The sequence below is a fragment of the Panthera tigris genome, chromosome A1 (genome assembly GCF_018350195.1).
Source record: "Panthera tigris isolate Pti1 chromosome A1, P.tigris_Pti1_mat1.1, whole genome shotgun sequence".
NCBI classification, from domain to species: domain Eukaryota; kingdom Metazoa; phylum Chordata; class Mammalia; order Carnivora; family Felidae; genus Panthera; species Panthera tigris.
In genome coordinates this window covers 168,076,468-168,103,504 of record NC_056660.1, presented here as the reverse complement: position 1 = coordinate 168,103,504, position 27,037 = coordinate 168,076,468, and the positions used below count along the sequence as shown (strand labels likewise).

The window sequence follows — 27,037 nt, the reverse complement described above, 5'->3', positions numbered from 1 at the left end:
GTTAACGAATCTTGACTTTTGGAAAACATTTGGAAAAGTTAACAAGGCTTTTGCAACATCATCTCAATCATCTCTTAACTTCTCTGTTTTATGTATTAGAAATATATACACCAAATAAACACAAAGCATAATATATAGCTGTAAATATACTTTAGGTATCAGATCCTAGGATAACTTAATAATATTAATGGCCTACGAAGCCACTGAAAGTTCAGCATGATAAAATTCATGCCATAGGAAATCTAGAAGCAAAAATTTATTAATCTACAAAACTTATATATTAATTCAATATTAACATAATAATCAACATCTATAACTGACATTGTTATTCACCAAAGCTGTCTTTATTATAACAAAAGGCTGGAAACCATGTAAACATGTCATTCCTTTGCTGAGAATCTTCAATGGCTTCTAATTTCTCTAACAGTTAGCATCAAAGTCTTTACAATAATCTACATGACTATATGTCTACTCCTCTGTCCCCATCTCTAATTTATTCTCTTTTACTGTGCTCTGGAATATTCTCATCTCAGGCAGTCTCATCATTTGCTCCCTTAGTTCTTTCAGATCTTTGCATAAATGACACTTTAATAATGAAGCCTTCCTTGACAACCCTATATATAAAAATACTGCCCAGGGTGCCTGGGTGGCTCAGTCAGTTAAGAGTCCAACTTCACTCAGGTCATGCTCTCATGGTCCGTGACTTCGAGCCCCACATTGGGCTCTGTGCTGACAGCTTGGAGCCTGGAGCCTGCTTCAGATTCTGTGTCTCCCTCTCTCTCTCTGCCCCTACCCAACTCATGCTCTGTCTGTCTGTCTGTCTGTCTCTCTCTCTGTCAAGAATAAATAAATATTAAAAAATTTAAAAAACAAAACAAAACAAAAACACCTCCCGGGGTGCCAGGGTGACTTGGTTGATTAAGTGGCCAACTTCAGCTCAGGTCACGATCTCATGGTTTGTGAGTTTGAGTCCCCTATCGGGCTCACTGTTATCAGCACAGAGCCTGCTTGGGATTCTCTGTCTCCCTCTCTCTCTCCCCCTCTCCTGCTCTCTCTCTCTCAAAAATAAATAAACATTGAAAAAAAAAAACACATCCCATCACCCTTTTTCTTCTATCTTTTTTTTATTTTTCTCCGAAGAACTTACCACCGCTTCACATATATATTTAATTATATGTTTAATATTTAATATATTTACTATTTAATATATATATTTAACTATTTATACCCACTTAGAGTTGAAAGTCCATGAGAACAGAAAAAAGTGTTTATCTTGTACACTACTACATCCTCCAAACTAAAATGATATAGGACACCTGACAATAAATATTTGTTGTTTGAACAAATGAAAAAAAAGCAACTGTATATGCACTATTATGAAATGATATCTAAAATATATTAGGTTAAAAAGCAAGGTACAAAACAATATTGTTGTATATACTACCATCTGTGTAAGAGCAGGGGGCATATAATGAACATTTATGTTTTCATTTGTATACAATGCTTCTAGAAGGTTACCTCTGAGGTAGAAAACTGGGAAACTAAAAAAGAGACACAAAGACCCCTTTATTTGTACATGTACATGTACTACTATGTACTCAGAGAAATTAATTAAGGCTTTGCCTTTATAAATAAGAAATACATAAGATAATCCTACAGAAAATTCTATAAATTATAACTCAGTATTTACTAATTAATTTACATGTGAACTAAGGTATATTATAGAAAAAACTGAAATAAAACCCATGTTTTAATAACACTTCATATACATTATCTCATTTCAGTGTCAGAAATCTTATCAGGCAAGGTGGATAAATATTCATTTCCTCATTTTACAGAAAGGAAAACTCAGAAATGTTAAGGAAACTGACTGTGGTTACAAAGCAGAGGCAAAGCTCAATTCGGGTCTCCTGATTTTTTGTCTCATACTTTTCTCAATGTATTTGATGAGCAAGTCTTTGAATTTGCATTTAAAGAAAGAAAGTGTACCTGATAATGAAAACAGAAAAAGCTTCAATGATGCTGTCAACCTCAACTGATATTCAGTCCATTTCAGTGTTTAACTATAAAATTGAAAATATCAGACAGTACTGTAAAATGGACTACTACTGAGTCATGATGACAGACAATATTTAGTCAACAAACCATATATTTTGTTGGTTGTAAATATAACAAAACAGGATTTTATTGATAGTGCTGTTCAACTAAGCAGAACTTAATAAGATTTGCAGAGAAGATAAATATATATTGCATATTAGTCTAGCAAAAGAGCTTAAAAATGTGCAATTTCAGAAACATCAAAGTAAAGGCAATTATCTTTCAGAATAGCTAACCATATTTAAAAAGTAAGAACTCATTATATAGTACCATCAATTCTAGATATATCCGACATATAAGAAAGATTCAACAAAAATTATTATATTTGGTGCATAGCACATGCTATTATAAAGTAAAACAACTAGATTACTCTGGAGTGAAAATAAAGTCGATTTCCTCAACTCAACAGATACTGATTGAAAGCTTACGTTCTTACATCTAGACAACTAAAAGCAAACATGAAGAAAGGTAATACTTTTAAATTAATTAATTAATTAATTTTAAAAATAGTAAAGTCAGCTAATGATACTCAGGGATTAGAAAATTCTGGTATTTCCATCAGTATCCAAGGACAGTCATAAAAGTTCACCTTCCTAATATTTTCCAAAAGGCAAATTCCTCTGTCCTGCACAGCTAGAATTGAAGGATAAAATAAAATAAAATAAAATAAAATAAAATAAAATAAAACAAAATAATCCTTGGGTTTAGAGAACATTTAGACAACTCAAAATCCCTTTAGAATTATCAACAGCACGTTTAATCTGTCAACAACCCAATCAGAAAAGAACGGAAGTCTCTTCTAATTCAGTATTTCCCAAAGTATATTCCATTGCACTATGGTCCCTTTAGGATACTCTCTGAAAAGGAATTAGGTCAATATTTTCTGAGACACTACATCCCATGCTATACTTCCCTTCATAGGCAATGGATATTAAAAGTTCCAAAAAACCTGCAGTTAGTACAAAGGTTTCTTTTGCCTTAATCCAGCATGTCCCAAATTCTGGAACTCATTTCTCCTTGGAATACTTGAAGGACACCAAATTACCTTGATTTTCTACTACCTCACTGGTCACTCCTTAGTCTCCCACCAGGTCTTCCTTTTCTAGACCACCTAACTTGAAGTGCCCCAGAGTTCAGTCCTTGATTCTCTTTTCTTCTCTATTCTCTCTCACTTGGTGACTGCCTACAGTCAAATGATTTTATTATTTTTTTTAATGTTTATTTATTTTTGAGAGAGAGAGAGAGAGAGAGGCGGAGCGTGAGCAAGGGAGGGGCAGAGAGAGAGAGGGAGACACAGAATCACCCACATGGAGACAAGGAAATATTATAAACTACTCAGAGAACAAAAGATTTACTAGCTAAGATTTTCAAAACCCAAGTAAAAGAAAAAACTTCAGAAGTTCCTCTGAAAGAATGCATATACACATAGTTATTAAGAATCAAGAAAGGGTCCTGGTACATATAGGATAATACTTATTATCATATAGGATAGTAAAGGAGTCACAGAATCTGAAGCAGACTCCAGGCTCTGAGCTCTCAGCACAGAGCCCCATGCAGGGCTCAAACTCACCAGCTGTGAGATCATGACCTGAGCCAAAGTCGGATGCTTAACCGACTGAGCCACCCAGGCATCCCTAGTCAAATGATTTTAAATACCATGTGATACCTAGACTCTCAAATTTATATCTCCAATCCAAATCGCACTCCTGAACACAAGGCCCAAATACCAAATTTTGACAATGACTTGTTTTTTTAGAAAGACAAACTGAAATCTTGCTCTGCCTCATCATAGCTACTTAGGTATATCTTTCCATTCACTCGAAACAAATTGTATTCCTGTAGTTCTCCTGCTAAAAACCTTAAAATCATCCTTGACTATTCTCTCTCATAACTCACATTTAATCCATAGGAAATCTCCTGGGCTCAACCTTCAAAATGTATCCAGAAGCTAAACACTTCTTGCTACTTCCCATGCTACCATCCTTGCCCAAACCATGATCTTCTATAATGTGGGTTACTACAATAATCTCATTCTTCCATCCTTATTCCCTTAAGTAAATTCTCAACATAGTTGCTGCAGCAATCCATCTAAATAAAAAGTCAGAGCATGTCATTCCTCTGTTATTACTCTCCACCCTAGTGGCTTCCCATTTCACTCAGAGAAAAGTCATAAGCCTTAATTATGGTCCACAAAGCCCCAAGGTCTATTCCCTAATACTTCTCTAATCTCATTCCCCATACTCTCACTTTCCCCTCCACTCAGACTTCCTTAATCATACCTTGAATAGTCCAACATGCTCCTGCATTATAGCCTTTGCAACAGGTGCACCCTCTGACTGAAATGCTCTTTCCCCAGAAATGAAGGGGTGTAGTAGCTCCCTGTCTCCAGTCTTTGTTCAAATGTCAACTACCCAGTGATGGTTATTCTGACTTGGATTTAAAATTGTGTCCCAACTTCTAGACCCCCAACCCTCTACCCTGCTCTGTTTCTATTTCTTGGCATTTAGCATCTTCCAAAATAGTATATAATTTATTACTCATTTATTAACTGCCACTCACTACAGAATGTGACCTCTAAGAGAGGTTTTTTAAATTAGTTTTATTCACTGATGTATCTTAAGCCATCTAGAAATGTGCTTGACTCAATAAATATTGCTCAAATGAATAAATGAAACATACTTATGCCCAGACAATAGAGAATTTCTGCACAGTACTTAATATTTATCATTCTCTCCTTGGAATTTTGGCCAAAATTAGACCTAGTTTTAAAAAAAAGACATTAATATGGCTTCTCCTGACAGAGATGATTATGTTTTCTGCCTCCACAATTTTTTTTTAGATTTCTGTAAATAAATAATAGATGGGCTTTCACTGTAATTGAATTATAGAGCCAAAATAAACATCAACATCTCTAAGAACCTGACTATACAATCCTAACTCTGATTATACATTTTAATCACATGTATAAGAATACACAATCAAGGCGCCTGGGTGGCTCAGTCGGTTGAGCATCTGACTTCAGCTCAGGTCATGATCTCACTGTCCGTGAGTTCAAGCCCCACGCCAGGCTCTGTGCTGACAGCTCGGAGCCTGGAGCCTGTTTCAGATTCTGTGTCTCCCTCTCTCTCTTCGCCCTCCCCCACTTTGCTCATGCTCTGTCTCTCTGTCAAAAATAAATAAACATTAAAAAAAATTTTTTTAAATGAATACATAATCTGTGGCCCATCTTAGTGGTACAGTTCTTTAAGGCACTCCTCCACAAAAGCATTCACTACTGAAGCATAAGTGTATTGGTTAACACTGCCATTAATTTGAGTCATGTAACTTACAGATTAACATGGCTCAATTAATAACAAAAATGGGAACAACCATAATAATTTAAATATTTCATATTCATTTATCACATTTTCAAATACTGCCTTTTCTTTCAATAGAGACATCTGAATATGTTTAATAATCAAGTTGTACTATTCAGAACCACATAAACTAAAAATGACTAAAATATCAGCTATAGCATCATCAACTATGCTGGTTCTATTTATGGACCACATACAGCTACTCACAGAAAAAGCCAAGGACATACCTCAGGCTTTTTTAGCCTGGGCACTACTGATATTTTGAGTTCGATACTTTTTTGTTTGGAATATGAAGGCAAAGGTTGTCTTGTGCATTATAGGATGTTTAGAGGCATCAGTGGCCTCTACCCATCAGATACCACTAACTATAACAACCAAAAATATCTGGAGACATTGCCAGATGTCCCCTGGAGGGCAAAACTGTCCTCTTGATGAGAACCACCAACCTAAGATGGAAAGGAAGAAGGAAAAAAAGGAAAGAAGAGAGGGAGGGAGGCAGGAAGGGAGAGAAGGGGAGGGAAAGTATTTATACTAGGCATTCTTAAACAGGTCATGAAAATATAAAATGTAGTTGAATTTCTAGTTGGTGGGTTTGAATGTGTTTACTGTAGTTTAAGAATATAAGTAAAAAAAATCTATTTTTAAACAAAATCAAATGTGTTGTGAAAATAATAAACATATCATCAATCTCAGACAAATAAGATTTTACTGTTCTTAAGAAGAAAAAAATAATAAATAGCTTTCTCCTTATTTCTTACTTCTATCTTAGTAATAACACTCTACCTTCTGTCTTCCAGGAATAAAAACATGTGCAGTCTTTGTATTCAGTTTTAAAGGCCAGAGAAGAGCTTTTCCTCTGACTCTACAGGTGGTTCCCAAAAATGTTCTCCAGGTGACCTGACATGACTGACAAATCTATTTTGCATTTACAAACAAGTTTAATAGGGCCTGCATATTAACAAGAAAAACAATTTGTCATAGCAAAAGAATTAATTTTTATATTCATTTATTACCTAGATACTTCTCTTTCAAGTTTCTCATTTGATTACTCTTTGGCTTACCATAGATGTAACTGATCGTGCATCTTCTTCATAATTTACTACTGGAGGTGGCTCTTTCCCATCGTTTTCTTGTACTTTTTGTTCTAGTAATTCTTTCTGTGCTGTAAACTTTGCCTCAGTGCATCTCAACTGCTGGACTGACTGTTTCAGCTCTTCAAGTGACTGTTTCTGGCTTAGCAGAAGCACAATACTGAAAAAGAACACATTAAATATAAATTAGTTCAACTTCTTTAAGAAACAGAGCCTTTCAAGGAAACTATACATGCATTACGCTTCTGCTTCCTTTCATTTTCACCTTTATAACAGTCCTTCAGAATCATTAGAATGATAAAACCAAACAGCTTTTGCATCATCACGATAGTTACTAAATGTTAGCATTAGCAAAATGGAAGAAAATATTTGGAAGCAAAAAACAAATTCAAGATGCTTTGAAATATATTATAATGTATGGTGTTCATTTTACTTTACAACTAAGCCATCTACCTCACAGAGTACAGACACTTAGGTTGAGAAGTGTAGGGCCTAAAATGAATTAATATGACTAAAGCAGAATCTCAATTTACTTCAAATCTCAAATGGAATATAGCTGAAGTCAGATCTGTGCCTCAGGTAAAATAAACTAAATCAAAGTGACAACCTGGGAAGAAGCTGTGTTTATTTTGTGAGGGGTGTGTTTTAAGAGTTGAAGAAAGCTGTTCTGATGAGGACTGAGGACTGAGCTGTCACTGAGGAAATGAGCATAACATAAGTCCCCAGATCTTTCCAATACATCACTATAAAGATAATATACTTCCCCAATTCTTTACAGAACTACATAGGCCACATGTTGCCTTTCTGTGACCTTTTATACCTTGAAATCTGCCCCAAAGGGAATTTCAAACTAATTCACCCACATTAAAGCCACAAGAAAACAGGGAGTGGTGGTGGAGAACAAACACCTCTAGAAACACTGTCATATATAGTATACTAATATCTCACAGAACTGTGCCATGTATCATTGAAAATAGGTAATTAATATGTAAATGACAACAGACTGTCAATAAGGGAAAACTTCGAAACTGGACAATAAGATCAGAAAATGTTACTTTCTTAAATCGGAATTTATATGGATCGATACTAATTGAATAAGTAATCATAGGCAGAAGAAATGCCCACTAAGAGAGATCTTTTTATACATACAATGTTGATCGATATTTTGAAAACTCAATTTCAATCAAATTGAGCAGGGTACAACCTCAGGTAATGCTATTAGGAGAGCTAAAATCTCCTCATTATACTGCAATGAGTTTCAGGTGAAACTGACAAAAAGAGAACTCAGGTGGAGAATTGAGTGAAATTTGGGAAAAGAACTAATGAGAAAAGTTTTTGTTTTAATGTTTATTTATTTTGAGAGAGAAGGTGAGCAGGGCGAGAGAAAGAGGGGGAGAGAATTCAAGCAGGCTCTGCGCTGTCAGTACTGAGCCTGATGCAGGGTTCAATCTCATGAACCATGAGATAATGACCTGAGCTGAAATCAAGAGTCAGATGCTTAAATGAGACACCCAGGCAGCCCAAGATTATTTATAACAGAAACCTAGCAATGTTCAAAAGACAAATCCCCCTAACCAGTGGAGTTCATGGCCAAAGTAATGAAGAAGGATATACCATACTGTCAGAGCTCATTACTACCTCCCAAGTAAAATCATCATGGCATAATGGTAAGAGTATAATTATATCAAATGAGAACAGATTCAATTTAATGGCTTAATCATGTTGATTTTCTCATCTTCAGTTTTAGCATGGGAAAAATTGATAATAATACCAAATTGTCAGGGTTGTTCTGAATACAATGAGATAATATTTAAAAAACTTGTTAGCATAGTGCCTCCCATCAAGTAAGAATTCAGTAAGTAGCAATTATCATTTATATCATCATCATTCAACAATCCGTGAACTGCGTTCTAAATCCACACAGATTTTCCTGATAAATTCCTGCTGGTTTGCATATTAAGTAGTAAGTCCTTTTTTCATAATAAATTGGTTATAGATCTTTTTCTCTGTGAATCTCTTCAGAGGAAGTTCATTTTTAAAGGCCACTTTTGTGAACACAAATTCATAAGGACTGAGTTCTGGAAAAAATTACACCCACATGAACTTAAAGCTTCTTGAAGGTTCCTTGTTTGTATCTCCTCACCACCAGAAGAATTGCATGACAAAAGGATAGGGCACAATTTAAAATGTACCAAGTAAGATGGTAAAAACATGTATTTATGTATCTCCAGAATGAGTCCAAAAAAGAGGGTGAATGATTTCACAAAAGTATACCAATTAATAGGAAATTATACTTGAAAATAATAATGCTCTAAAACCATTACTACTACCATTAACCTTCTGTAAATCAAGTTCCTAAAGACCAATAGGGAAAAATGCAAAATAAAAAAATAATAATAATTAAAGGAATGAAAATAAACTTCAAAAATAAAATATGAAATGACTAATAAGGAGCGATAATTACAAAATAGGAAATATGAATAGAATATTAGGACAAAAAATTCAAAGAAATACATTTATGGGAGCAAAACACCTACATTTGAATATCTCTTCAATTGTATAGCAGGCCCCCAAAAATGACTACACCCTTCTCCCCAGAAGCTAGGAATATGTTACCTTATATAGTAGCAAAAGGGAGTTTTGTAAGTTAAGGATGGTGGAATGGGGAAGTTATTTTAGATTATCCAGGTGAGCCCAATATAAACATAAGCATCTGATAAGAGAGAAGTAAAAGGGACAATGTCAGAGAAGACAATGTGACCAAAAAACAAAAAGGGGGGGGGGGGAAGAAAAGGCACTGTGATGTGGAGCCAAGAGCCAGGGAATAAGGAAAGTCTCTAGAAGCTGGATAAACAGAAAAGTGGATTCTCCCCAAGAGCCTGCAGAAGAAATCAGCCCCATCAACAACTTGCTTTTAGGCCCACAAGACTCATTTCCAACATCTGATCTCCAGAAATATAAGAGAATAAATTTGTGTTGTTTTAAATTACCAAGTTTGTGGCAATTTATTACAGCAGGAATAGAAAACTAACACAAACCCTAAGAGAGATGATACCTGTTTTTGGTCCATTTTAAATGACTAAACTAGGGGCACCACCCGTTTTTTGTTGTTGTTTGTGTATTTATTTATTTATTTATTTGTTTGTTTATTTATTTATTGAGAGAGAGAGAGAGAGAGACAGCAGGTTAGGGGCAGCGGTGGAAGAAAAGGGAGAATCCCAAGCAGTCTCTGCAATGTCAGCACAGAGCCTGATGTGGGGCTTGAACTGCGAACCACGAGATCATGAGCTGAACTGAAATCAAGATCGGCCCGCTTAACTGACTGAGCCACCCAGTTGCCCTGGGTGTTCGACTGCTGATTTCAGCTAAGGTCATGATCCCAGGGTCCTGGGACCAAGCCCTACCTCAGGCTCTGTGCTGAGCATGGATCCTGCTTAAGATTCTCTCTCCTTCTGCTCCTCTCCCCTGCTCATTCTCTGTCTCTACCTAAAATAATTTTTTTTAATGGCTGAAATATAAGAAACATTATATGGTTGTATAGTATGCATAGCCAGTAACAACTAGGATATAGACTTAAGAGAAAAATATTAAAGAGTTAGAAGTATTTTTCAACCAGAAAATGACTGTATCACATAAATTAGTTTTAGCTTCATTAAATACTAAATAAAATTTTTAAGGGATTAAACCATTACAGAAAGTTGAAATAAAAAAAAAAAGAATAGAAATATCAGACAATCCAGCAATTCCAAATCTGGATATTTACCCAAAGAAAACAAAAACAATAATTCAAAAAGATACACACACCGCATTTTCACTGCAGCATTTATAATAGCCAAGATATGGAAGCACCCTAAGTGTCCATCAATAATCAATGGATAAAGGCAATGTGGTGTTGTGTGGATATATATTATCCAAATATATATAAATATATATATATAAATTTATAAAATATATATATAAAAATATACATCTACATAATGAAACATATACTCAGCCATAAAAAAAGAATGAAACTTGACTTTTTTTTTTTTAACAGAGAGAAATAGCTAGCATATGAGTGGGGGGAGAGAGAGAGAGAGAGAGAAAGAGAGAGAGAGAGAGAGAGAGAGAGAATTTTAAGCAGGCTCCATGCTCACGGTGGAGCCCTATGCAGGGCTCAATCCCATGACCCTGGGATCATGACCTGAGCAGAAATCAAGAGTCAGATGCGCAACCGACTGAGCCACCCAGGTGCCCGAAATCTTGCCATTTGTGACAACATGGATGGACCCAGAGGGTATTATGCTAAGTAAAATAAGTCAGGCAGAGAAAAGCAAACACCGTATGACTTCACTTATATGTAGAGTCTAAAAAACAAATCAGAACAGAAACAGAAATGAACTCATAAATGCAGAGAGAAAACTGGTAGTTACAGAGGGGAGGGGATAGGAGGACAGGAAAAATATGCAAAGGAAGTTAAGAGGTACAAACTTCCAGTTATAAAACAAGTAAGTCAGAGGTAAAGTACAGCAGAGGAAATACAGTCAATAGTATTGTAATAACTTTATATGGTGATAGTAACTAGATTTATCATAGTGACCATTTTGTAATGTAAACAAATGTCGAATCACAATGTTGTACACATGAAACTAACAATGTTGTATGTCAACTATACTTCAATAAAAATAATGAATTAAAAAATTTTAAACCACATATAAAGTTTAGAGAAAAGGCTCTTTTTAAACATGACTTCTCATGGCATTTATAATCTCTATACTAAACTATTTCACCTTTACTTTACCCTGAATAATAAATAGGGTCTTCCAAAATGATAAACATAAAGGAGAAAAGTTAGTATTTTCAACAAATGGTGCTGCACAAGTGGTCATCCATATGCAAGAAATGAATCAAAAACAGACCTTATATCATTCATAAAAATTAACTCAAAATGGATCAGACATAAAAGTAAAACATAAACTACAAAACTCCTAGAGGATACATAGGAGAAAACATAGATGACATTGGTCTGGTGAGAGCTTTTTTTTAGATAAAACATCAAAGGCACAACCTGTGAAAGAAATAATTGATAAACTGCAGTTTATGAAAATTAAAAACTTTTTTTCTGTGAAAGACAATGTCAGGAGAACAGTAAGATAAGACATAGACAGGGAGAGAACATAGGAAACACATACGTCTGATAAAAGACTATTATTCAAAATACACAAAGATCTCTTAAATGTCAACAATAAGAAAACAAACAACCTGATTTAAAAAACAGGTCAAAGACTTAACAGACACCTCACCAAAGAAGATATGCTCATGGAAAATAAGTATATGAAAAGATGCCCCACACCACGTGTCCTCAGTGACATGCAAATTAAAACAACAATGAGATAACTCTATCCAGTGATGAGATGACCAAACTCTAAAACACAGACAACATCAAATGCTGACAAGGATGTGGAACAATAGAAGCTCTCATTCATTACTGGTAGGAATACAAAATGGTGCAGCTACTTGAAAAGATGGTTTGGCAGTTACAAAAGTAAAAATACTCCTACCATATGATCAAGCATCACACTCCTTTATTTACTCAAAGGAATTAAAATTTTGCATCCACACAAAAGCCTGCACACAGATGTACATAGAGCAGCTTTATTCATAACTGCCTAAACTTGGAAGCAACCAAGATATCCTTTAGTAGGTGAATGGATAAATAAACTGTGATTCATCCAGACAATGGGATATTATTCAGCACTCAAATGAGCTACCAAGCTACAAAAAGACATGGAGGAAACTTAACTGCATATTACTAAGTGAAAGAAGCCAATCTGAAAAGGCTACATAATGTCTGATTCTAAATATATGACATTCTGGAAAAGGCAAAACTATGGGGACAATAAAAAGATCAGCAGTTGACAACAGTTGAGAATTGGGGTAGGGGGATAAATAACTGGAGCACAGAGGCTTTCTGGCAAAAATTATGCTGTATGATACCATAATGATGGATACATGTCATTACACATTGTTCAAACTGACAGGAGTGAAATGTAATTTAAATTAAGGACTTTGGCTGATAATGATGTGTCACTGTAGGTTCATCAATTGTAACAAATATAACACTCTGGAGAGGTATTGAAAACGGGGGAGGATATGCATGTGTAGGGTCAAGGATATATGGAAAATCTCTGAACCTTCCCCTCAATTTTGCTATGAAAGTTAAACTACTCTAAAAAATAAAGTCTCAATATAAAAAAAAATGAGGTATCAGTACACATCTATTAGAATGGCTCAAATACAATAAGATGACCCACATCAAATGCTGCCAAGGATGAGGAGAAAATGATCACGCATACACTGCTAGTAGGAAACCAGAAAAATTAAGACTTACATTCACAAAAAAAGCTGTACATGAATGTCTGAAGCATCATTATTTGTAATAGTCAAAGCCTGGAAACAAATCAGATGTTCTTCAAAGGGTGAATGATTAGACAAATGAGTTGAATTGTGTCCTCTAAGAACCTCAAAATGTGATCTTATTTGGAAATAGGGTTGTTGCAGATGTAATTAATTAAGATGAGGTGATATTGGAGTGGATTTGGGCCTTTAATTCTTATGACTGGTGTCCTTGTAAGAAGAAGAAAATCTGGATACTGAGAAGAGTACCCAGAATACCACCGGGAGATGGAGACAGATTGAAGTGATGCTTCTATAAACCAAGGAATGCCTAGGTTTGCCAGCTATTAGGGAAGCTAGGAGGGAGGCAAAGAACAGATTCTCCCTCAAAGCCATCAGAAGAAACCAGCCTGCCAACACTTCATTTAAGAATATGAAAGAATAAATTTGTTTAAGCCACCAAGTATGCGGTACTTTGTAATGGGAGCCCTAGAAAACTAACATACACACCATGGAATACTACTTAACAATGAAAAGGAATGAAAGTGCCTGGATGAATTATGATGAATATAAAAAGCCAATCTCAAAAGGTCACATACAATGTGATTCCATTTATATAACATTCTTGAAAAGACAAAATTGTAGAAATGGAAGACAGTTGCCAGGAGTTAAAAAAAGGGTGTGAGATGGAAGGCAGTGTGGCTATAAAAATGCAATACGAACGATCCTTGCAATGATGAAAATGTTCTGTTCCATTACTGTATCAATGTCAATATCTGGATTATAATATTATATTATAGTTTTGCAAGATGGGGAGATGTGAGCATAGGGGAGATGTGAGCATAGGGTACATGGGATCTCTCTGTATTGATTCTTACAACTATAGGTCAATCTGTAATTATATGAAAATAAAAACTTTAATTAAAATGTATATCAGTGCTGCTGCATCATGCTTCCTCTGGTAGGTGAGGTTTTTATCATCTCATATGCCTTGGGTTCTTAAATAATCTGTTTTAGAGATAGGCCTTTTTTATTCTCCTCTCAGGAGTTCCAAATAATTATATTGTATCATATTGGCAATCACTTAGTCATTCTGAGACACTATGCTAATACCAAAAATTAGGGTTAAAATATAAATTTCTGGGTTTTAGTTTAGTGGTTTGGAAAAACAATGAGATTTGGTGGAGAGGTAGATGCTGTATAGTATGGCTGTAGTCCTAACTTTTTTCTTTAATTTTTTTTTTAAACATTTATTCATTTTTTGAGAGACAGAGAGAGAGCACAAGCAGGGGAGGGGCAGAGAGAGGGGGAGACACAGAATCCGAAGCAGGCTCCAGGCTATGAGCTGTCAGCACAGAGCCCGATGCGGGGCCTGAACTCATGAAATGCCAGATCATGACCTGAGCCAAAGTCAGATGCTTAACGGACTGAGCCACCCAGGCATCCCTAGTCCTAACTGTCTTCAATCAACATGTCTGGTCATGAAATTAATAAGCAACATTAGCTACTTCCAATTAATCTCATTGAGCTTTATGTATAATGATATAGTTTCACATACATTAACATCTTGCTTTTGTTCAATAGTTACTTTTTTAAAAGTATTACTGTAATCACTATACTAGACAATATTAATGATTTTTATGCTTATAACACCATTGAGCAAACAAGTTATACATATTATAAGAAAAAAATTATAGAAAATAAATGACTGTATAACACAATAGGAAACCATAAATAAATTTAAAACCTAGATGAGATCAGAACCTTTACATGTGCAACTTACTCCCTATCTCTGACTACTCTTTCCATGCATTTGTCACCCGGGGTGGGGGGGGGCGCAACTTCTGTCCTTCACAGCTAGTAAAAATGCCAATTTCTGGGAGACCCCAGAATACCTATCTTAAGTAGGTGTTCCTCTATTATTCTTTTATCTGAACTCCTTATTTTATAGCAATTATCATAATGTTAATTTCTTGTTCATATTAGTCTACTCCACAAAAGTGTAAGCTTCATAAAACATGGGACAATAAATATCTTACCCTTCATTGTATTCATAGCACCTAGCAGACATGCAATAAATGTTATTGAATGTATTGTCTATTTAGGTAGGACAACTTTGTAATATACATAATTTTTAAATCTGGAGACAAAAATAAAAGGTCCCTGAATTTGCACACTCTATAATACTCTAGATAACTTAAGTCTTACCTGAACTGTAAGGTCGATGTGACATTTTGCAAGTCTCTTAAAATTTCTGGGCCTCAGATGTTACACAATTTGAAAGACAAGGAGGTTGAAACAAATAATCTCTTAAGATTCTGCATGGCTTTGGGGCACCTGGGTGTCTCAGTCAGTTAAGCGTCTGACTTTGGCTCAGATCATGATCTCATGGTTCATGGATTCAAGCCCCACATTGGGCTCTATGCTGACAACTCAGAGCCTGGAGCCTGCTTCAGAGTCTGTCTCTCTCTTGCACATGCACTCTCAAAAGTAAATAAGAAACATTTTTAAAAATTAAAAAAAAAAGATTCTGAAAGGCTGTAATAGGTATGACTTTATAACATATAAAGTATTTTTAACTATTAAGTGATAATAGTACAAAACAACACAAAATCAAATAATCATTCACTTTTTGGAAATTAAGCCAAGCATTAAAACCAGTAGTAATATTACTTGCTCTTTATGCCCCTGAGTCATAAATGACATATGCATGATGTATTTTCCCATAAACTATTTTCTAATACAGTAGTCAAGGGTCATAAATCAGGAGAAGATTGATATTACTTCCATTTGAATAAATATGCTTTAGAAGTAATGAGTAAAGTTATGTATACTACAGTGACACTTTGTGTTGTATTAAAATTATACCATTTCAAGTGGTTGGTTTTATTCCTTTTACTCTATTTTCTAAAATATAATTCTACAATAGCTACATTTCAGTTGAGACCTGCATTATTTATATAAGGTAAAACTCTACTCTTGTTAGTGTGAATTTAATGTCACATAAAAACCATTCTTTAAGTTTATTTTTCACTATATATTATTCAATTATAGGAATGAAAGCTATCAAATGATTTCTCATATAATTTATTTTTTCCACTGTTATTATAAAATGTTTTAGAGACATTTATGTTAAACTCAAATTTAAAGGTTTTAACTTTAGTTCCTTATTATTTCAATAGAACGAATAACGCTTTCTGTTAGGTAAAATTTCAGTATAACTGCAATAATTTAAAAGTGTAAATATCTAACTTATAGGATATTTTTAGTATTTGTGAAGAACTGTGGTTCTGTCTTATTGTTTTTAATACTTCCAATTAACAGCATATGAAGCTAAAAAAGTATTGCAGAGTAAAAATTATTGTAAATCTATTTCTAAAACTAGATTGAAATTGCTTTTAATTATATTAAGTATATTTAAATATATATGTAGATTTACACACATATATGAAGGAAATGTTTATGAATTATTAAGAAACTGAAATGCAAATATTTCCACTAGAACCCCTTTCAGGTTATTTGCTAAGCAAAAAAAAAAATAATAATAATAAGTTTATTTATTTATATTTTTGAGACAGAGCACAGGGAAGGGGCAGAGAGAAAGGGAGACAGAGAATCTCAAACTCATGAATAGTGAGATCATGACCTGAGCCAAAATCAAAGAGTCAAATGCTTAACCGACTGAGCCACCCAGGCACCCCTGTTCAGCAAAATATTTTAACATATAAATCAAAGACAAAATTCAACCCTACTAATATCTAAATTAATGAAATTTCATAATGATTGCTTAGTTATATAAATGTGCTTAACATTTTCAAGATTATGCTATGAAGCTGATAATGACAACTCCATGAAAACAAAGAGCTAAACAGAACTCATCCCCTGAATTGTCTGACATACTTATCTCTTCTAACTTACCCTTATAAGAACACTATTAAAATAATAAGATCCAGCAGATGCTGTGATCAAAAAGACAGATGCTGTACAGTCAAGAACTCATGTGTTTTCTACCACTGACTAGATATGTAATTATAATATTTTTTAATTCTCTAAGTCTTAAAGGGAAAATACAGGCAAATACACAAAAGGAGTAGTGAAGCTAACATTCAGTGTGGTAATATATATAAAACATCTGGCATAACATGTGGAACAGAGTAAGAACTCAGGAAATGCTATTTCCCAGATATCCACCACTCTTTAAGCCTCCTTTCCTTATACTCCCATTTTCATCTCCTGATAAATATAAATAGGTGTAAGAGAGTGGATCACATTCATTATGTAGATGAAAAGAGAGTCAAAGATTTGAGTCACGAAAACAACAAAAATCAAAGAATCTCACAATTTCTAGATTAAGACAACCCATTAAAGATTGTCTCTTTCAACAACGTAGACATGCTAATGAGAGGGTCAGCCATCTTATGGTCTTTCTCTATACCTACTAAATTTTAAAACAGGAGTCATTTACAATGTGTGTATTTACAAAACCATAAAAAATAGAACCACTTGGTTATCTGTAAACAAATGAAGAGATTATTCCCAAAGACAGAAAAGCAAAATATAATTCTTTTTTTGAATTTTATATGGGTAATGTTTGATACATTTTGTTTTTACAACCCAAATAGAATCTTCTATTAACACAATACTAAAATTTTCCAGACATATTAAAGGAATGCCCAGAAAACTCAAATTTTCCTGTTCTCATCTTTAAAAAGCTCACTGATTCTAATATAATATTTAATACCAAGTTGGAATAAGAGCTATAGTATAAGTGGGAGAGGTAGGCCCCTAATATTCTAAGGTGTATAATAAAATAGATTATGTTGCCATTCACTGAAATAAGGAATACTAAGAGTGAACTAGGTTGTATTGGGTTGGGCTGTATTGAAATTTTTTTTATATATGAAATTTTGTTTTGTTTTGTTTTGTCTTTTTTTGTTTTAGAGAGAGACAGAGAGCACAAGTGGGGGGGGGGGTGCAGAAGGAGAAAGACATAGAGACAGAGACAGAGAGAGAGAGAGAGAGAGAGAGAGAGAGAGAGAGAGAGAGGATCTCAAGCAGGCTCCATGCTCAACACGGAGCCAGACATGGGGCTCAATCCCACCACCCTAGGATCATGACCTGAGCCAAAATCAAGAATCAGACACTCAACTGACTGAGCCTCCCAGGCATCTCTGTGTTGAGACTGTTAATTCAACCTTAGACATGGGAAATTTACTTCTAAGACATCCAAGGAGTTATGTCAAGTAGGCAGTTGACTACATGGACATTGAGTTCAGAGGAAAAATCTGAGCAAGAGTAATAAATGTGGGTCATCATCAGGAAACCATCTAGGGAGTGAATGTAGCCTAAGGCCATTCCTTGAGTAACTCCAAAACAGACTGGCTTAGTGAAGGAGAATGAGTTTATAAAGGAGTAGACACAAAGAGAAGCAAAAGATCTGGTCCAAAACACCAACAGAAAAAAAAGAACATGTAGTCAACAAAATCAGATACTGAGAGGATGTCAAGTAAGATACTTGTTAAATTTAGCAATGTAGAAGTCATTGGAGATCTTACAGATACCTATCTCAGTGGTGACGAGGAAGAAGCTAGATATATATGGGTTGAGAACTAAGTAGGAATTGAAGAAATGAGTGAAGAATGAGTGAATATAATCACTCGGAGAACAAGTATGACTAAGAAAACAATAGGCAAAGGCAGTTGGGGGAAAATATACAAGGGTTATCTGGGGTGGGCAGAGATGTAGAAATTGTTTTAAGAATCAACACTTGAGAATATTTAACAAATGAGCACTGGGGCACCTGGGTGGCTCAGTCAGTTAAGTGTCCAACTCTTGGTTTCGGCTCAGGTCATGGTTTGTGGGGTTCAAGTGCTAACAGCACAGAGCCTGCCTGGGATTCTTTCTTTCCCTCTCTCTCTGCCCCTCCCCATACATGCACACACATGAACTCTCTCTCTAAATAAATAAACAAAATTAAAAAAAAAAAAACAAAAATTGGATCCAATTGAGAAGAAAAGGTAAATCTAATATAAAAAATGATGTAAAATTTCTGAGAAAGTATGAGAAGACATGATACAAAAAGAGGTACAAGAAATAGACTTGAGAAAAGGAACAGTTCCTCTATGGAAGTAAGCACAGAGAATAGGTACAAATGCAGCAGATACGGATATCTAGTCACAGAAAATAAGGGAGTTGCCACCTGATGATTCTAATTTTTTTCTGTAATGGAGAAGATATCCAACTGCTGACAATGATGGGTGGAGATAAGAGGATCAGAAACTTGAAAGAAGTGGAGAATATTTTAGAAGTTATGTAGAAAGTGCAAGTATAGACCAGAGAAATTCGACACATCATAATTTCCTTGAGAATCTTGATAAGCCAACCCAGTTATGAGAGTATGATAGCAAGAAATGTATATACTCTAGTCAGGAGTAGAGAGTAGAGAAACCATACCAGTAACACCTGTTGGAGATGCAAGCAATAACCAAAGCCAGATTATAAATTTTAAGTTATAGATCAAAATTTAAACTTTAAAATGGTAGAAAACGTAATTATTGAAATCAGTGAAAACAACAGTATCCACAGACAAGTAAAGAGGATCCAGGAAGATATTTACAGATCCAGAAATCAGCAAGAAACAACAGTAACAAAACAGCATAGCAAGTCTCAGAAGGATTTTCATAAGTGAAGCAGATTGCTATTTTCTAATAAGTTTGTTTATTTCCTTCTAACACAGGGGAAGCCAATTTCTAGAGAATATTGACCTGCCACTTTCTGAACAAGGAATTCACAGTGAATCTGGTGGACACTGATGAGAGGAATAAAGACAACTTTTAACAGGATTTTTCAGAAAATAGTTCAAATTGTTAAAATATTGAGACATTTGATCAGGACACTACATTGACAAAACCCAGAATCATTTTTCCAGAGTCCTATAAAGTAACTCAGTAATACAAAGTTTTGTACTTAAAATGAAATGTCAGCTTCTAGAAATTTTATGTTCATAATACCATGTAACTGAAGCATTCTGTAAAATTACATCAGTTAAGTTTTCTTCCTTCAAATTATTTTTGTTTTACGTACTCAGACTTCTTTTCGTAGGTCTTAGAAGATTCTTCAATTCTCTTCTCTAGCTCCAGGACAGCCTCTTCCTTGTTTAAAAGCATCTGCTGTGTCTGCATAAGTTCTTCTGCTAAGGTTTTCAACCTAGAATGATCAGTTTCCTCATTATTAGTCAATACATTATACTCACTTTATACAAACACACTATACATTTCATACATCTAAGGTGGTGATGTCCAAAGCAGTAGCCACATGTAATTTAATGTAAAGTAAATTAAAGTAAAATTTCAGTTTCTTGGTTGCATTAATCATATTTCAAGTGCTAAACAGACACATGTGGCTAGTGGCAGGCAACCTTACTGGACAGTGAAGAAAAGACTCTTTCAGTAATCACAAGTAGTACTCTCGGACAGTCTGAGAGTCTCAGTCATTAATAAAAAAGGGAAACAGAAACAGAAAATTAAAAAGGAAGAAAGGATTGGGGGCACCTGGTGACTCAGTCGGTTAAGCGTCCGACTTCAGCTCAGGTCATGATCTCACGGTTCGGGAGTTTGAACCCTGCATTGGGCTCCCTGCTGTCAGAGCAGAGCCCGCTTTGGATCCTCTGTCCCCCCCTCTCTGTACCCCTCCCTAGCTCATGCTCTCTCAAAAATGAATAAACATTAAAAATAATAATAAATAATAAAAAGAAAAAAAGGATTTAAGCAAATAAATACCAATAATGTTTCAGGAAGAGTGTAGTGAAAAGACCATGGTTTTTATTTTCAGACAAACATTTATTTACATTCTGGCTGTGCCACTTTTTAGAGATGCTGAGCAAGTTGCATAAGCTCATTAAATCTATTTTCTCACTTGTAATCTGAGGGCAGGAATACCTGCTTCAAAGCATTGTTTTGAGGATCAAATACAGTAATGTATACGTAATGACTGGTACTTAGTAGGCACTGAGTATATGGTATCCAGGATTTCTTGCATGTATTCTCTCATTTACTTCTCACAACAACCAATCAGATAGTATTATCCTTATTTTAAAGAAGAGACAGTGAGGTTTAGCTGAATGGCAATTTAAGTGGATAGTAAGCGATTTCTCTTTTAATACACTATATTAATGCTTTAGGGATACTTTCCATATAGATATTAACACAATTAAATAAACAAAATTAATATGAACTTTAGCCCAGATCATTTTTGGTTGCATAAAATGCAGTTGGTCCTGAAAAGAAATATTTCTACCAAAAAAACCACAGAAAGCTACTGTATCACATTAAAATCTTTATCTTCAGCCTTTTATAGCAAAACATGAAATCCAAAATATACAAAAGAAAATATTAAATAATCCAACTCTACGAAAATGTAAATATGTTGGAAGTTAAAGAGATGATAAAGAAAGTCAAAAGCAAAAGTCAAACTGGGAAGAAGTTATTGCAGTGCAAATTACAAGCAAAAGCCCTCTTAGAAAAAAGGACAACCTAATATGAAAATGGACAAAGAACATAACTGGAAGTACAGGGCTGACTCCTTTCCTTGTAACAGCTGTATCATCAAGTTAATCACTTCACCTTCCCACCTCAGAATAAGAGAAGTATTTGTGTTGACCACTTTATGTCTCTACTGCAGTTTGTAAAGCACCTTATTCTTGTGTGACAAACAACAGCTCTAGAACCAGACACCCTCACTTTCAATATTCACTCAGCTTTTCTAAACTTCCATTTCCTCCGTTAATAAGATAGGAGTCAATTTAACACCTAACTTAAAGAGTTCTTGTGATTCTGTGCATATTTTTAAGTTACTATTACAGAGTTTGAAGCATAACATGTTCTCTATACGTGTAACCTTATATTATTAACCAATTTCATTAGTTTCATTAAAAAAAACATTTTTCTCAGAAGTAACTTTAAGTTTTGCCTTCCACCTTTAAGAATATTTTGTTAACAGTGGGTGCAAAACAATAATGTTGCTCCCAAGGCAGAGGCAGAATTGAACATATTATAAATAAAACTCAAGAACAGGTTACATTTTTTATTATTTATGCATTATTCACAATTAAGGGCAAGTAAAATAATGGAATACTGCAAGCACACTACATAAAAAATAGAGAAGCCACGCATAATTAAAAGTTTTTCCCTTCAAAACAATGTTATTTCCAACATTAATTTTTCAGAAATGTGAAAATTTTCAGTTCCATAAGAAATTAATATAAGCTTGTATTTTTTTATCATCCTTGGTACAAGAGTAAGTATGTCCATAAGCATACACATAAATATGTACATATATGTTGATTTGATGTGATTTAACAGTAGTAATATCACTACATATCAAAAAGGAAGCAAAAAAATGAGAAATTCTATTATTGATTCCTTCATATTTTATCATTTGGACAAGGGAAGACATTTGATTGTGGTGAATATCAGTTTCCCTAGCACTGCCCTCTTTTTACTTGCTATTTTTACTCTGAAACAGGCTAGGAAAGGAGGAAAGAGGTGAAAGCCAGAGTCAATCGGCAAGTTTAAACTACCTTAGACCCCATTCATCATTGGTACCTCTAGCAAGGTACGTATATTAAAATCCAAATCTGCTAAGATTTTCTACTTCCTTTAGTAGCCATTTTAGCCTCCTGAAAAACATCACCTAAGCTTTCAAAGAGAAATTAAATTTGAGGTTTTATATAGGCTAAATTTTTTTAGTACATGTCAGTTCATTTGTGAGAAGAATGGGTTGGTACTTTTGATTTCTCTTCTCAAATTCCTGGTCTGTGCTATAACAACTTTAAACCAGAAAGAAAGAAACCTACCACAGCTTACTAGATTCCCTAAAGAGCTGGAAAGGCACTAGAAACTCAAAGGCCTACAAGAACTAACAACACTTCTGATCCCTGGCAGGTCTGTTCTGTCAGCTAGAATTCACCACCTACTACATTTAGCAATGAAGGCCAGAAGGCCCAAGGAAGAAAGAAAGGAGATAAGAGTAAGGAAATGAGGAGAGCAGAGGGAAGAGAATAATAATATTAGCTCTTTCTACCTTTTCTAGCTCCTGATCATGTCAAGAAATTGGTACCTCTTCTCGAGGCTTTAATTTTTTGACTGCCTTAGCATAACTGACCTTTATGAAAAGACTTTCTAAATTAAAAACAAAACAAAACAAAACTGAGTAAGGTAAGTCTTTGAAGTCAAAACTTCTTAATATTTCTACATCTCTAAAGATTCATAGTTGTAAACTCAAAGTGGAAAAGACAAATGATCTTAGAAGAATGGAATTATATGGGGAAACCATTTTCCCTTCTTTACAACCATCCTCCTAAAAAAAACCTGGAGTGAAAATCCAGTGAAGAGGAAAACACTCTAGTAATTATACTTTATGAACCGATATCATAATACCTGTTAGGATAGTTTGCAAAGCACTCTTTACCATGATGTCATTGTTATATATGTTTGTATACAAATACACTAGTAACAGTCCAAATGGCTTATTCTTTACATCTTTAGAGTAAATGTTAAACAACATGACTCAAAACATTTAAATGTCATGACACTGCCTTAAAAAAAAATTCACAAAACTGACATAATACTTAATATTTACTAAATGTCTAATAGTTTCAAGCACTTTATAAGTACTTAAATCCATAACATTCTTATAACATCATTATTATCTCCATTTACATATAAGAGACTGAGCCACAGAGATTAAGGATCTTGTCCCAGGTGAAAGAGCTGGTCAGTGGAAAAACATGTCAGAGTCCAGGCAGCTTAGATCCTGAGTGTATGGACTTAACAACTAATATCCTCTGTATTAGTAATTTCACCTCATAAAATTTAGTTAATGTCTATAGTTCAACAAGTACACAAAGATATAAAAACAAAGATATTTGTTGAAGCACTGCTTAAATCACAATAACGAAAGGTGAACTCTCTGTGATGCTAATAACACTTAACCTACAGGCAGCACACTTGCAAGATCTCTTCCCAGAGTCTGCACTTGCTTTTACACTTTTAAGTCACTAGAGTTTTAAGATGTCACACACACATATACACACCCACCCCAATTTTGTAAGTTTCAGCCTACCAAAATCTGTATCCACCCCTTAGCAAAAAGAAAAAATTAGAAATAAATACCCATCTATAAATAACTACATTAAATAAACCTTATTACATGTAAGCATTAAAACACTGTGCACTATTAATATTTCCTATATATTTTAAAAAGAGGGTAATGCAAAAAAAGTATGCACAGAATGAGCCCACTTAAGTCAAGAAAACAATTTATATACATGTGTATGTCTGTCTCTACAGTCTGGAAAAATACATGACTTTTTTAACCAATTAACACCAGAAGGTAGAAATGTATCTTTAAAAAGAACTTTGGGGCGCCTGGGTGGCTCAGTCAGTTAGACATCCGACTTCAGCTCAAGTCATGATCTCACGGTCCATGAGTTCGAGCCCCGCATGGGGTCTGTGCTGACAGCTCAGAACCTGGAGCCTGCTTCAGATTCTGTCTCCCTCTCTTTCTGCTCCTCCCCCACTCGCGCACTGGTGCGCACTCTCTCTTTCTCAAATAAATATCAAAAAAAAATGTTTTAAGGAGAGCTTCAATTTTCACTGTACATCCTTTTTGTAAGATTTTATGGATTTTATCATCTGCAAGCATTAGTTAGATAATTTTTAAAGATTTAATGTATTTAACAAAACAAAAGCCAAAAACACTGTAGACAATAACAAATTTTCGGTACTTCTACAATAACTTTTCTATCTTCAAACCATTGGCCATCATTATCTAAATTTTATAGCACTCTTACAGAGACCTAACTTCCTAAAAAAGTATAAATTATAAATTTCCAACGCTGTCACATTCATTGTGACATTTGGGTTAATTAAAAAAAATAATTGGAAAAGGGGTACGTACAGCTGCCTGAAGTAACTTTTCTGACATCTCTTTTTCCCTGTTACTGCAACATAAATTGAAGAAATAAAACATTTCTTGTGATCTCTTTCTTAAAACATAATTGCAGCAGCATAGAATTTATGAATGACCTTCTATACCATGACATAAAGCTTTATTAGTTTTTCTCAAGATTAAACAGAAGATAGCTCCTAATCAACCAAATGTTAGGAGTTTCTATTAAATATATTCATCTCTTAACACACAACCTAATCTACCCCCAACCAACAAATCCACCTGACTTTTTCTGTGTGGCATGTGTCCCTTAATCAAAATATCCTTTTAACATGTCACCAGCTTCCAATATTTTACATATTTCCAAATCTTTACCATTCACTCACACAAAAAGTATTCCTCTAACACAACCTAACATAATTGCAGTACATGTTCAATCAAAGACCAAACTTGAGCTAAGACTATACATGAGAACAGCCAAAACCAAAATTGATAAAACCACAGTTCTGCTTGAAACATGGAAGTACTGCAGTATTTATCATTCCACTGATTGACAAGGTTGATTCAAACAGTCTAATGGGTTAAATTGGTGTCATTCCTTACAAGAGTCAGAAAACACTTTCTGTGAAGGTCGGAAAAATAAACATTTTAGGTTTTGCCACCAAGAGGCAAAATTATGGGTATAATGTAGGTATTAACATAACAAAAGAGAAAACAAATATTCACAAATATTATATTGAAAAATTCAAAATGTAATAATAAATGGGTACAATGTATTGTAACACCAGTGTATTAATATTATTTTGAGGATATTTTGAGGGTTATAATATTTCCCTTCCTTGGGGTTCAAAGTTAGTGCTTATCATCAAACAACTATAAATGTACACTTGTTAAAGCAGATATATAATGAAATTTATTTCATCTTTGAAAGTGTCTTTTCACATTGATGGGTACTGCAAATATCAGTATCAATCATAAGCACATGACTTTAATTGAGTACAGTTATTGCTTAGAAGGCATTTATAATATTATATTGCATGCCTTTTAGCATGTCATTACACTGCAGACACCTCACTCCTAACTGAAAGTTAGGTGGAAACTCCTCAATTGCATAGTTTTATGGATTTTTAAAATGCCAAAATACTTGCATAGAGGTCCAAAACTCACTGCTAGAAATGTAGTTTAAGCTTAGAAAATAAAATATACCAGTTTCAAATTTGGTGGGAATGGTAATGCTGCTTCATGTTTTAATGTTTGATGGCATAAAAAGTATATACATAGCCTGACATTACCTGTGATTCAAATAACATTAGTTGTCATCTAAATGACTTGTACTGCAGTATAAATTCTGCATACAAGCACTGTGTTACCTTGTAATTTTAGGTTGGATTCATTAGGAAAATATTCAAATCTTTAGCACATGCTAATGTTTCCAAAGCTTTTGGAATTTAGTGCTCAATAACAGTGGTTGAGGGAAATACTAATTATTTAGAAAAATTTCAGTCTTGGCTCTGACACAAGAAAACTTTACTACTTCTAAACCATCAAAATTCTCTGCACAGGGCAAGTGGAGATATTCAATTTCAGTTTTTGAAAAAAAATTCATGGAAGTGATAATGGTCAAGTCCATGAGAGCAAATGAAAGTCATTATTGACATTATTAGTTTAAGAACATATGATTAGAATCAAATATTTTCCATGAAGTACCTGCTGATGAAAAATACAATGAATAACCCTATGATTTGAACACCTAAAATCTTCACAAGCTTTGTAAATTTGCTCAACTAAGCCTCTTCCTGATCCATACATTTTTAACACCACCAGTTGTAACATATCTTAAGACGGTCCACTTCACTTTGTAGTGATTTAGTGTTTTCTCAACTTCTTTGACACTATATATATATATATATATATATATATATATATATATATATATTTTTTTTTTTTTTTTTTTTTTGCAGGGAGTTGGGAGTGGAGAAAAAGTCTCTGGAGTCTATTTATGCAGGGAGAGTGCTAGTTCATTCATGCAGTGTGGATGCTATCTGCTATGGTCAACAGGTTCCTGCTGCACAGAGTTGCCTGCTTTCTCTTCATGTCCTTGGCCTTGTTGTTTCTGGGAGACTTTTGATGGCCTTCTCATAATGGGCTTTTATTCCTTAAATTTTCCAG

The 27,037-nt window shown here is 34.4% G+C and overlaps 1 protein-coding gene across 9 annotated transcripts in view; it reads right to left on the bottom strand.

Annotated features, from left to right (window-relative positions):
• The window catches only part of FER (FER tyrosine kinase), a 428,416-nt gene that overhangs the window by 294,962 nt on the left and 106,417 nt on the right, over positions 1-27,037 (bottom strand). For all 9 annotated transcript variants that reach the window (XM_042990938.1, XM_042990948.1, XM_042990943.1 and 6 more), the window contains 2 exons: positions 20,003-20,125; positions 6,515-6,704 (listed from right to left, as the gene is read on the bottom strand). In XM_042990938.1, coding sequence (XP_042846872.1) covers positions 6,515-6,704; positions 20,003-20,125 — 313 coding nt within the window. The remainder of the gene's footprint in view (positions 1-6,514; positions 6,705-20,002; positions 20,126-27,037) is intronic.